Source organism: Equus przewalskii, chromosome 25 (assembly GCF_037783145.1).
Source record: "Equus przewalskii isolate Varuska chromosome 25, EquPr2, whole genome shotgun sequence".
NCBI classification, from domain to species: Eukaryota; Metazoa; Chordata; class Mammalia; order Perissodactyla; family Equidae; genus Equus; species Equus przewalskii.
The window spans coordinates 38,032,551-38,045,753 of record NC_091855.1 but is presented as its reverse complement, the minus strand read 5'-3'; the positions used below and the strand labels follow the sequence as shown (position 1 = coordinate 38,045,753).

General features: G+C 53.0%; 1 protein-coding gene across 1 annotated transcript in view; it reads right to left on the bottom strand.

Moving 5' to 3' along the window:
- Positions 1-388: 388 nt before the first annotated feature.
- C25H14orf132 (chromosome 25 C14orf132 homolog) overlaps positions 389-13,203 on the bottom strand; it is a 41,913-nt gene continuing 29,098 nt past the window's right edge. The window contains exon 2 of the mRNA XM_008537685.2: positions 389-7,017. Within this exon, the coding sequence (XP_008535907.1) occupies positions 6,793-7,017 (225 nt within the window). The 3' untranslated portion in view covers positions 389-6,792. The remainder of the gene's footprint in view (positions 7,018-13,203) is intronic.

Below are 13,203 nucleotides of genomic sequence, written 5' to 3'. Positions count from 1 at the left end.
GAATGAATAAACTCTATCACCGTCCCTTGTCATCTTGACTGGGCTGGTCTTTCAGATACTATTCACTCATTCCCCGAATGCCCGCTGGGTGTTTACTGTGAGCCAGGCACGGTGCTAGGGGCACGGGATAAAAAGTTGAACAAGATAAACTTTGCTCTCAGAGGGTGGGGAAACTGATGGGTAAGTGAACGGAGCTTGTGTGATTTGCTACAGGTGTGGTGACGGGGAGCTCGGGAGGGGTCAAGGGCAGGAGGGGGTCCCGTCATCCTGCCTGGGGTGGTGCAGAAGGAGCAGGAGAAGGGAGGTGATGCTGGAGCTGAGCCTGGCAAAGATGAGCAGTCTCCTTTAGATAAAGCAAAGGGTGGATTCAGACACTTACGAGTTAATGTTTTTGTTCTTTTTTTTAATTATCATAATAGAAAATGACAAAAACAACAACAGTGCGAAGAGTCAGAGGGGCACAATTCCACAGCCACATTTTCACATCCATTAAGGTTAGATATTTTTAATCAAAAGAGCACACTGGAACCCTACTGTTAAGAAATAGCCTTTTCACTGTAGTAAAAGTTAGCGATCCCATCAGGAAACCAGGGGGCTTGAGTAGCAAAGAACTACAAGAATAGTTAAAATACCTTTTTATTAAGTAAACTACCTACATTTACAAGTTGATTATGAAAACATCATAAGACAGAAACGTTTCCGATTCTCTCGGCGGCGTGAACTGGTATCTGGAGGGCGGCTAGTTACGAGAATAAGGTTTCTGTAAAACGTTAAATAGTAGAAAGAGCGTTGGTGCGCCTTCAACCGGGGAGACAGGGTGCGGCCGCGGGAAGGTCAGAAATAGGAGATGGAGGTTTCCCCAAGGCTGTTAAGCAGCCTTCTTCCCTTCTAAGCTTTTCCCCAAATGGTCCACCTCCGAGGCAGTGGCGAGAGGCCAGGCCCCTGAAGGTCCCAGAGACGCACAGTTCCTGGGAGGAGGAGCATGCGACAAGCTCCGCCCCACCCTCCCATCCACTTTGTAGGGTTCTCTCCATCGGGACTGAGATTCCCCACGAAAGCCCCAGACGGAGGGAACGGAGAGTCACGTGGCTTTCCAAGACTTGCTGGATTCCAGGTCACGGCCCAGATTCCCACATCACGGCCAGGATGATGCGAACTTGAGGCGGCACCCACGATCACTGCTGTAGCTCAGAAGAGCTTGGATTTATTCAATCACTCACAAATGGGGAAAAGCGGGGCTTTGGAAGGGACCCATAGTTACGGAATCAGAGATAGTACGGCCCAGTGCCACGTTTCCCAACCTTGGCACCGTGGCACTTCGGTGGCTAATTCTTGGTTGAGAGGGGCTGTTGAGCAGCATCGCTGGCCTCTATCCACTAGATGCCAGTGGAACACCTCCGCAAGTTCTGACAACCAAAACTGTCTCCAGACGTTGCCAAAGGTCCCCTGGGGGACAAAGCTGCCCCCAGTTGAGAACCACAGGCCTAGTGGTTCAGAGACATTGTAGATAGATGCCCTGGGCTTCAGACCCCACTCTCCTGCTGACCAGCCTGACCTGGCAACTCTCCCACACTCCTGAGACTCAGTTTCCTCAAGTGCTTGCTTGGAAGCCCCATCCTGCCAATTTACTGAGCTCTGATCAGAACCAACTGGATTGTGGGGATAATGCTTCGAAGTGCAAACGTGGTGACTCTCCGGGAATGTTAAGATGTTGGGAGAAAGACGGCTGGTGAGTCAGACACTGGGGCTGCTGGTGGCTGCTCAGCCACGTGGATGGGGGCTTGGTGAGGGATGAGGGCTCTGGACGCCCCCAGCAGCCGCCGCAAACGAATTCCCTGCATCATGCCTTGTATATCCGTCCAGAGTCATCCCCAAGGCTGAAGGGTCTCAAACCTCCTCCCGGGAGGCGGGAAGTCAGCACAAAGGCCCCAGAAGAAGGCGATGGGCCTCACCAACCATTTGGATGGAGCGGTCTGGGTGGGTGCCAGTCGCCACCGTGGTCAAAAAGTAGGTGCAGGAGACGTCCCAGCAACTGTGCAGGTTGTCCAGCCTCTTCAGGGCTTTCTCTGCTTTCATTTTCCAGCTTGATAAAAACTTGACTTTTACAGTGACTCAGAACAAACAATGCAGACATATTCCAAAATTTACGCAATTTTGTGTACTTCTGACCATTTAATTATGCTCCTGCTAGTTACCAGTTCTCGCTCTGGGGGAATCTTCCCTCTTCTTCTATCACTACGGCTAGCATTGTTTTGTCCCCCGCTACCTCCCACCTCCTGAATGTTAGCTCTCCACTATTTACCCTGTGGCCTCGGCTGCCCTCTCCCAAATTAGTCCCGATCGGATGCTCTCTGAAGCCTCTCACTGCTGGGGTTCCGAGACTGCTCAATACGTGTGCATGGCTGCCCATCCCTCCCCAGGACACACACTTGAAATTCGCTCTCCAGGACCCAAACAGCTTCAGCCTCAGAGCCCCGGCCCGGGATGGACCATTCCAGAAGGCTCATCACAGAGGGCATGGTGCTGGGAGATGTAGGGTAACTCTCCAGCCCGTAGAGCCAACAGAGCTGGACCCGAATCACAGCTCCTCAGCTGTGGGTTCTCGGGCGCATGGCCCAGCCTCAGTTTTCTCAACAGAAAAATGGGACGATAATTAATGTGCACTTTTCTACACCCTCACTCCTGCTGCCAAGGGGTGATTTGAGAAGCAAATGAGATACGAACAGAGTGCACAGCACAAGGAAGATGCGCAACAAACGGCAGCAGTAAGAATAATAATTATTAATAATATCACCACTAATAATGAAGGGAGGTCACGCTCCTGAAGAAGGAAAGTGCCATTTGTCTGCAAGGAATCAGGGAGCAGAGCAGACGCCGGCCAAGTCTCTCATCTCCAGGCAGGGGTTCCAACACATCCAACCCGTCCATTTAGAACCGGCTGGAAAATGGCCTGTTGCTGCTCCAGCCGAGTGATACTCGTCTGCCCTCCCTGGGATCCTGGGGGATTCCTGAAAAGAGATGGAATCGTCTCTCTAGGGGGTAGAGAGGGGCAGAGGAGTCTCATTTGCCTCTTGACCTCCTTGAAAAGCAGAGGGACACCTCCTTGAAAAGCAGAGGGACAGCAGTGACATGGCAGGCACTGACAGAACCATCACCTTGCCCAGAACCCTACGGGGGCAGAACCCCTTAGGACATGCCTGCTAAAGTGTCCTCTCCTTCAAGGCTCCAGCGACGGTGACTCCAGCCTCATAAAGCAGGTGGTGCTCTGCTTAGGGAAGTGTCCCACACGCAAACACACAGAGGTGTGGGACACTGACGGCTCGCAGAGGGGAAATGGGGGGGGCACGAGGAAGGGCAAGCACAGACAACATTCCAGCAAATGCAGGACTCTTTCTCTGAGGAGCGGCTACTGAAAGAGGCAGCCCTCCGTCCTCAGCACTGACTCGACAAGTCAAGGTGGGCTCTGGGGCCGGCCTCATCCAGGAGAAGCCAGAACGGGAGCCCCAGGCTTGGTCCAAGAGAGGAGGATCCATCCCCCGCCCCCAACCCCAGCTCGGGAGAGCCTGGAGGCTCAGGCTGGGGCCCAACCTGCAACACGGACCGTCCCACGACACTCCTCAGCAATTCCTGCTGCAGGAGCCTCACTCCTCGTGTGGGTCCCTCTGGGGCTCCAGGTCTAAACCGGGGCCCTTTTCCATGGCTCCCGAGACAGCTGGTCTCTGGGAACTTCTCTGGCCATACAAAGAGACTTGTGCTTAACTTTAAAGAGGTGGGCAGGGGACAGGAACCACTACCCCTGAAGCCTGGGCAGAGAGAGGGCCCTGGGCAGGGGGATGGCTGTGCCTCATTCGAGGATGGTCAGATTTCCATCTGTGGAAGCCAGAGCTGGCCCAGGCTACACCATGACGTGGGACCCTGGGAAATGGCTTCTGTAGACCCAGGGCCTGGTTTAAATGTGCCCAGAGGTTCTATCCAGCCACTGAAGGCCTAACTTTAGAGCTGGAAGATTTGGGTTCAAATCCCAGCTTGTCACTTTCATGCTGTGTGGCCTTGGGCAGGTTACTTCATTCCTCTGCGCTTCTGGTTCCTTATCTGTGTATTGGAGCAATGATGCTGTAATGTAACATAAGGATTAAACATATGCGTGTGAATCTAGCACAGGGCTTGAACACAATACTCAGGCAATGATGTCAGAGCTCTTGTCCTTTACCTGACATCCAAGACAGAACCCCAACTGAGGCAGGAGGGAGGGTGCAGCACACTCTTTGGCTGGAAATCTAGCGTGCACATCTATCCTCATTGTTATCCGAGCGACGGTGGAAAAAAAATAGGTAAAAACACAATAGGTGATTGAGGTGGAGTGACCCTGAGCAAGTCACTGTGCTATGTATGGTGAAGAGTTTGGACAAGACGGTCCCTAAAGCTTCTGACCATCTATGGCCCAGACACCGAAAAGAGGAAAGGCTTAAAAGTTGAATTCAATTGACATTTACGTCAGGGGTAAAAAAAAGAAAACTTCATGGGGGACATCTCTGTGTTCAGAGGTACCCAGCCAACTTGGGGCCCACCAGGGCTGCCATGGGAGGCGGGGGCCTCCTCAGAGCTAGAGCCATCCTTTTCTCTCCTCCCCTCATCACAGCAAACAGAACCCTCCCTCCCACCGCATCTCGACAGGCCATTTGGGAACAGGCAGCTGCCACCTGCCTCTACAAGGCTGCAGGCTCCCCGGGGGAGGTGGGGTCAGAAGGTGAAGAATCAGAGAGTATGTGGGCTGGGGTGACGCCCATGAAGACACCGGGTGACGCCCATGAAGACACCAAGTATGGCCTTGTCTCCTTACCCTGGCTCTGGACCTCCCTTCTTGGGTTTTCTCATGAAGACAGCTGTCTAAGAAAGACCTTGCTCACGGGGCAGACACCAGGGCTCGACGGAGAGCAGTTTGCTGGAGAAGCGGCTGGGAAGATGTGCACGCAATGGCTGACTACCCAGCCCAGCCTCCGGGCTGGTCCTGCAGAGAGCAGGGCCCCGTCAGTGATTCCAGAAGGAGTCCAGGCAGAAGATCCCTCATTCCTTCTCCATCTCTGTGCTCACGACCTCCACTTGAGCTGAAGCATTGGTGGGTGGATGCCTGGCTTCAGTGACAGATGTGGCCATTAAGAGCTGGCGGCAGTCAGCCGGCGCTGTCTGGAGGTTGGCTGGTAATCCTGTTATCACGGCAGCTCAGCGCCACCTCCCAGAGATGAGTGGCTGCCTCTGGACAATTGAGATGTCCCTTCGCATGTCATCAAGACACTCATTTCTCCTGAGGCCACAGGGACAAATTCAGCCTTTTTGCAATTGTCTCCAAACATGCACCAGGGCTTCTGAATCTGTCTTTTAAGTTTCTCAACCAGAGAGGGGAGGTCTATGCCATTTACTTTTCTTTCCTACAATTCAGAGAGAACGCAGGGAGAGAGCCACACCTGGCCTGCAGGAGAGCGAGCCCGTGGCTGAGCTCCACCCACTCGTCTGGGCGCAGGGAGCTGCTTGGGAAGGGGGTACTGTGCAATGAGCTTTCCTAAGGACGGAAGAAGAGTGAGCCCTTCCCATACGGCTCCCCGGGCACACCCCTTCCCACTCTGGTCTTCATCTGGGGGCCCCTGTTAGCCAGGCCCCCAGACACTGACTTTATATTGAAACTGACTTGGACAGAGCACGTTCTCAACTGCAAGAGAGCACGGAAGCCAAACCCAGTTTAAAATGCAGCTGTCTGGACGCCCCACCCACCTTGCACACAGCTTCAAGACCCTCTGGATATTCTCCCTGAGGCAGCCGGGTAGGCAAGAATCGGCTCAGGGGAGCACTTAGCTGGACGGAGAGAGCCCTTCACTCCGAGCTGAGAGTCAGGACACGTCCCTTCCAATCGACCCCTCCATCAACTTGCTGTGTGACCACAGGCAAACCACGCCCCTTCCACTCCCATCCCTCAAACGATTAGGCGGACGGGAGCCTTCTTCCGCTGTAGAAGGCTGTGTTCTCTCAGAGAAGACCACCTTCCCATGGGTGGTCTGGAGAGCGAACTGCCTGGCAGATCTGATTCTTAAATGCGTCTTCTCTTTTTAAAAAGAGAAAGTCCATCCAGCAGATAAAAACCACCACCGCCAGCAGCCGGAAGTCCCTCTGCAGCACCAGCCATCACGCCATCTTTGGGTTTCCTGATCATTTGGGGTCTCATAAGGAGTCAGGTTCTGGTGACAAGGTGCCCTTTCCAAGTCAAACTAGGAACCATCAATGGCCATTCAAGTGACGGCCATCAATATTTCAGGGGGCTGCGTGGGAAAGCAAGATTGGGGTGGGAACACTGAAGTTTGGAGGGCTGCTCCTGCCCCGGCACCCCACACGCCAGGTGTGATAAGTCTGCATAAAAACAAGACACATAAGTGATTATTTACTGCCAGCAATGCATCGTCCAACCATGTCTGTATTTTAAACCTAACTGGCTGCGCCTTCTGGTCTCAAGTTCTTGGAATGGAGTTTCAAGAATTCTCCAGTCTGTTCCTTGAAGACTTTGCCCCGTCACGCCTCCGGGGGCTGGAAGCCCATGCTCCCATGTTTTCTGGATCAGCTTGACCACAGCATGGAATATTTGAAACCAGGGCTGCCTGGGGAAATTCCGGACGCATAGTCGCTGCGCCTGGTTCTAGAACGTGGGCACAGCCAAAGGCCAAGAGCGATGGTGCCCGTGGGACGCCTCGCCCCGCTGTGAGCCCAGCATAGGGTGAGCCGTCCTGGAGCTCCAGGGCACTCTGTCCCTCAGAAGGTGAAGGCGTACACCACCCCCACCACCACAATGTTCCCCAGCGTCGCTATGATGGCAATCCAGAGCAAGACGGCGTCGTTGGAGGACCGCGGAGGCTCCTCCGGCTGGCCTGGGCCGTTGGAGGCTGCATGGACGTTGGTGGAGGAGTTAAAGAGGGAGTACTCGGTGCTGAAGTCCTCATTGGGCGAGTCCATGAAGGCTCCTCCCATCATGGGCAGCTGTGAAGAAGGAGAGAGAATTAACCAGGGCCCACGGGGGCTTGGAAAGAGCTGCCCCCCAGAGGGACATCTGCCTGGTCATGCACCTCCATGCGAAGATACACAGCATCTCGCAGGGCTCCCCTTTTGCTTTTGAAATAATTGACAGTGTGTATTTTAATCTATAAAAATTGGTGCTCACAGCAACCTGTTGAGGCACACACTCTCACGCCCACTTTGCGGATGCAAACATCACACAGAGCAGCTCAGCATCTCACCGATGGCGACTTGCAACTCGTTGGGAGGTACAGACCTTCCCTTTCTAAAGGCCAGGCCCCTCCCGGACAGCACGGGGTGTAAAATGTCTCTATTCCTCTTCTAATTTTAAAAGTAATATATGCTCGGCATCGAACATTAAGAACATATAAAAGAGGACCAAAAAAAGAGAGAATCATAACCTTACCGCTTCGGGACAATCAGTTAACATTTTGACACTTTTCTTTACGGTCTTTTTTTCTGTGCGTGTGTGTGTGACAGAGAAAGAGAGAATATGTTTAAACACGTGGTCTGGACCCAGCCCTGTGGCCAAGTGGTTAAGTTCTCCTGTCCCGCTTTGGCAGCTCAGGGTTTCGCTGGTTCGGATCCAGGGCACGGACATGGCACCGCTTGCTCATCAGGCCATGCTGAGGTGGTGTCCCACACAGCACAACTAGAAGGACCTATAACTAGAATATACAACTATGTACCGGGGGGCTTTGGGGAGAAAAAGAAGAAAATTTTAAAAAAGAGAAGATTGGCAACAGATGTTAGCTCAAGTGCCAAGCCTTTTATTTTTTTTAAGATAACAACTGTTGCCAAAAAGTTCCTCTTTTTCTTTCTTCCTGCTTCTTCTCCCCAAATCCCCCCAGCACATAGTTTTACATGCTAGTTGTGATTGCCTCTGGTTGTGGCACATGAGACGCTGCCTCAGCGTGGCCTGATGAGCAATGCCATGTCCGCGTCCAGGATCCAAACCAGTGAAACCCTGGGCCACTGAAGCAGAGTGAGTGAACTTAACCACTCGGCCATGGGACCAGCCCCTCAGGTGCCAATCTTTTTTAAAAAAAAGAGAAAAATGTGGTTTTATACTCCTGTATAAGAAGCCCATCGAAGTACCATTTTGATAGTTGTATAATATTCTATCATAAGTACAAGCCACAATTTAACCATCCTCCTAGAACTGAGATTTAGGAATTTCGATGTTTTCCTATTATGAAGAATGCACTGAGAAGCATCCTTGAACATACATCTGGGTGTACACACACGCTTGCACGTGCATTTGCAGTTATTGGAGCAGACTCCCAGGCACAGAACTTCCGAGTGAACGGTATGAACATTTCGGAGCCTCTGGTGCCCGGGGACACCCTCCCAGAAGAGTGATTCTAGTCCCCGAGGCCTTGACAGCCGCACAGAAGGATGCTGGCATCCCTCTTCCCATGGCAAAGGCTCTTTCCTGCTGAGACTCCGGGTGGGCTGCCCGTAGGGAGGCCGCGACCCTGGATACAGCCCTGAAGGGTCTGCTCCAGCTCAGGAGACCAATGTCCAGGCCATCCAGGCCCTTCCACACCCCTCCAGGGGCTGATGTGCCTGAAGGCGCAGCGTTGCCTCTGGCATCTAGGAGGCCCATAGTCATGTTTGCTTTGAATGGCGCCTGAAAGAACGAAGACGGAAGAGTTAAGCCTTCCTTCAATACGCATTATTGAGGGCTACTGCTTCTGCCAGCACCGAGGCCCTGCTACGGGCAGCGAATGTGCTACAGATTTTAAAATACTCTCATTTAATCACTCAACTATCCTGCTGGAGGGGACCACTATATCTCCACTTTACAGATGGGTAACCAGAGGTCAAGGCCACAGCCCTAATGCGTGGTGGAGTCAGGGCTGAGAACCAGGGGCGTCTCGCCTGTGGAGCTCTGCCCATAGCCACCCCGACTCTGGGGTCAGACTTGAATTGGGCCCTGGAGATGTAATGGTCACTGCCCCCAGGAGGCATGCGCCAGCTGGAAGATGCGGACTGCACGGTGGATTATAGGAATGAGGGCCACATCACTCAGCCACTCGTCTGACAAATACATATAAGGACATATCGACTGGGTGTCACGGTTCTAGACTCTGGATACAGTGGTGAGCAAGACAGACAAGGCTTGTCCTTTCAGGGGGCCTGCCCTCTATCCAGTTGGGGGTGAGAGCAAGGAAGGAGGAAGGAGAGGAGTGAAAAAGACAGGGAGGGAGGGATAGAGGGAAGGAAAAAAAGGAAGAACATCTGATGGGAATACGAACCATCAGAAAATTAACCCAGGGAGGCGCCACCATGGCTGAGGGGTGAGTTTCAGGCAGCTCTATGCTTGGCCGGCCCCCCGGAATCTTAGGGGCCTCTTTTTAAAGGATGCCCATGACTGGGTCAACAGGTGGCTTGGGAGCACCTGCTTGGGTTGAGAAGGACAGCCATTGATGGGTCAAGCTCAGCGTTTCATCCATAACACAGCTCTGTCCTTTAGGTGGGGACCTGGCTGTTGCCAACCTGGGGGTGTAGTGGAAAAGCCACTATTGGGAGCGCAGGACAGGCCACGTGCCGATGCCTGATGGCAGCTGCTGGTTACAGGGGACGTGTTCACGTTGTGAGAATTCATGAAGGGCCACATTTACATGTGTTTTTCTTACGTGTCTGTTCTGGTATAATAGTATAGTAAATCAATATGTTGAATTAAATAAACATGTCTAGTATCTATTAATAAATACAATGACAAACCCAAATGAGAATAACAATATATATTCTATTAAAATACAATTCAAAGTTCAAATAAAAGGACCGTGACCTCATTTTGTCCCCAAGCTGGTGATGCAGATGAGGTGGGTTACAGATGGATCAGGCCATTTTGGCCTAAGGGGGCCGAGGGCCACGGGGCTGGGCAGTGAGCCTCTGGTCTGCAGGGAGGGGCCTGGGCATTCCCATTAAACCTACTCGTCCTTCAGATCTCAGCCAATGGGCTTGTCCACTATAGCCATCTCTCCTGCATGCCCCCAAGACCAAGTCCTCTCCTTGGGGGCACCCATCGCAAGCCACAGGTCCGTCTGCTTCCCCCAGTGGCCTAGAAGCTCTGTGATAGGGGAGCGGATCTGTTTATTCTCATCACTGAATTGCTGGAGCCCTGCACAGGTCTGCCACACAGCGGTGCCTAATACCTATTGACTGACGGACGAACGACAGCCACTCTCTCCTTGGACAAACAACAGTCACTCCTACGTTGGCTGATTCGGCCTCCCCAGTATCTCCCCGCTCAGTCCCTTGGCGCTCCAGCCCCATTCCGCCGGCCTTGCCTCATAGGGGTGCTGCCCTTCTCCAGGCTAACTCAGCAGTGTCTTCCCCTGACGCGCCCGCGATGGAAGCATGACTCAGGTGGGGCCACCGACACTATTAGTCTGTGGCCTCTTAGAAAGCGGGGCTCAGGCCAGGGGAGGAAGCTGCGCTTTCCTGCTCCTGAACGCGCCTGGAGTTCACCGCGCCTGGACTCCGAGGGTTGTTCCACAGCCGCCTCCCCGGCGCCCCCTTCTGGACTCCCCAGAATGAGCCCCTAATCCTGTCCTGTGCCCGCGGCTGCCTCTCAGTCCTCCTCCTTGGCCTGGGCTTTCAGACGGAGGCCCTCCCGACTCCGAGTGTGCGAGCTGATCCACTCCTCCATCCTGCTGAGACCTGGGGGCGCCTGTCCCTCCCTCTCCTTCCTGCAGGGCACGTGTGGGTTTGATGAATATGTTATCCAACTGCTTAAGCTCAAATGAGCGAATCAGGAACCCGGCATTTCCAGTCGTGGGCTTTTGTTCCATCCACATCAGATACCCATTTGCAGTTGTAACAGACAACCCCCCCAACGACCCCCCCGAATTATGTTGAGGCCAAGAGATGCCCCAAGCCCGGCCAGCACTGTGCTCAATCCGTCTGTCTCAGGTTTGTTGGTTTTGACGGGTTTTTTCCTTCGTAAAACAGATCATACATTCGGAGCGACAGCTTAGACATGAAAATAACTTTCAATGGCAAAATCTCATGAACGGAAAGCCAAAAAAGGCCAGCCTCCATTCCATCATTCGTGAGTTGGGAAGATCTGATTAGGAGCTGACCCAGGATCAGAATGAAGGAGCATCAGCTGAAGTCACCTCAGAAGCAGGTAGTGAGAGAAGCATCTGGAAAGTCTTTCTGAAAGGCCCTCCAGCCAGCCCTGTCTAATCTTAAGCCACTTTGGAAGATGCCCTCCAGGTGGCAACTGGGTCTTGTCACACCAGTGGGCAGGTGCGATCACTGGGAGTGGATTCCTGAGGATGGAATCCTTGGCTGCGGCTTTGGCTCAGAGCAGCCGTGGGGGTGAGAGTCCTAACCTCAAACGCCGGAAGGGCTAACGTGCAGAAGAGAGTGTGGCCCAAGGAGGCGAACAAGAAACCCAGTTTCCTCTTGCTGAGTTAAGACACTAACAATCAGAAAGACACGGGGTTGGCAGGGGGTGGGGGGTGGGGGGCTCGTTTCCCCATCAGAGGAGATGTCATGTCAAGATCAGAATAACACTTGTTGGCTTGTTGAAGAGGGGACAGTGGGACAGAGTGGACCAACTGTAGATGTGCACGGTGTTACCTGTGAAGGCTGTGCCTCCCGCCCACACCTCCAGGAAGGCGGAGACCTTCCCTGTTGCCCGCGGCGTCCAGTGCCTAGAACATGGCAGACACTCACAGGAGACCTGGTGACAAAACAACCAATTCTAGGACCATCAGCCAAGAAGCCTGAGGGCATGCTGCGATTTGGCCCAGGAGCCAACGTCTCCTCGCTGTGTGATCCAGGGCCATTTCTAGGTTACTCTCTGAGGCTCAGGTTTCTCATTTAAAAACAGGGAAAATAATAAAACCTGCCTGAGAGCAGGGAGCTGCCAGGAGGCGCTCATCCTGGGTGAAAATTGCTTTCAGGGGTGAGGATGGGGGGATGGTAGGTCACAAAATAAACTCAGATACCATTCCTGAAATTAAAAATGCCTACAAAACACTGCCATGTGTTATACATGGATCCACATATACCTAAGTTAATGACAGATCGTGAATCTATCAGCCAGATTCACCGAGTGACTGCTTCTGAGAAAGGGAGACATGTGGAACAAAAGGGGACTCATTTTTTCTATAATATTTTATTATAAGAAAAGATGAGCAAACATGGTGAAATATGAAAAAAAGTCTATTGTGGTCAGTGGGCACATACAGGTGTCTGTTACTTTTGGTAATTTTAAACTTCACGTTAAGTGCAATGCTTTGAACACTGGAATGAGTCACCCACACAATGGTTATGATGCCACTCTCTGAGGCCAGGATGGTGCCCCAGCCCTCGGGGTCCCCGTCCCTCAGGATTGGGGTCACCAAGTGACATGCAGTGGGTGAGCGTGGTGTGGAGGGTTCCAGGAGGGCACGGTTGTCGTGGACACTGGGGCGCCGTCCCCCGGGGTGTACGCAGTGCCCACCTGCCCCCCGACAGCAGAGCTGCCCCGAGGAGGGGGGCGGCATCCAGGTCCCCATCTGTTCCTGCTGAGGAGATGGGGGTAACACACGTCTCCCCTAAGCCGGGCCTCTTGGAGAAAGGAATAGAAAATGCTTTCAAAAGGAAATCTTCAAAGCGCCCTAACCCGCGGTGGCTCAGGCAGACACTTTCCTGAAGAATAGCCACCTTTGAGAGGACAGGGAATGACAGACAACGGGCATTTGTTGTCGGTGGCTCTGGGAGGTGGGGCTTGCTCGCACCCCCTGGTCTCCACCAGACCCCCCTCCCTCAGAAGGCCATCCTTGGGACCCTGGCACTGCAGCATCCTGGCCCAGCCACAGCGAGAATTTGATGCATTCATAATGTCCCTTGTCCCCAGTGGGCTGTGACGCCCCGGGGCCGCTTAGGGCCAGAAGACCGGGCTCTGGCCCTGCTCTCGCTGTGCCTCCCTCTCTGAGCCTCGCTTACCGCCGATCTCTAAGGTCAAGCCCCGTGCTCAGAAGTCCTTGCCAGAAACTGTGTCAGTTATAGATGGAACTAAAAGGAGAGCCAGTGTGGTGAGGATTCAGATAACCCTTCTCTGAATGCAGGACACAAAAACACAGGCCACTGAGCTCAATCCGAATTTCAGATAAACAACAAAATAAATTTTTAGTATAAATCCCC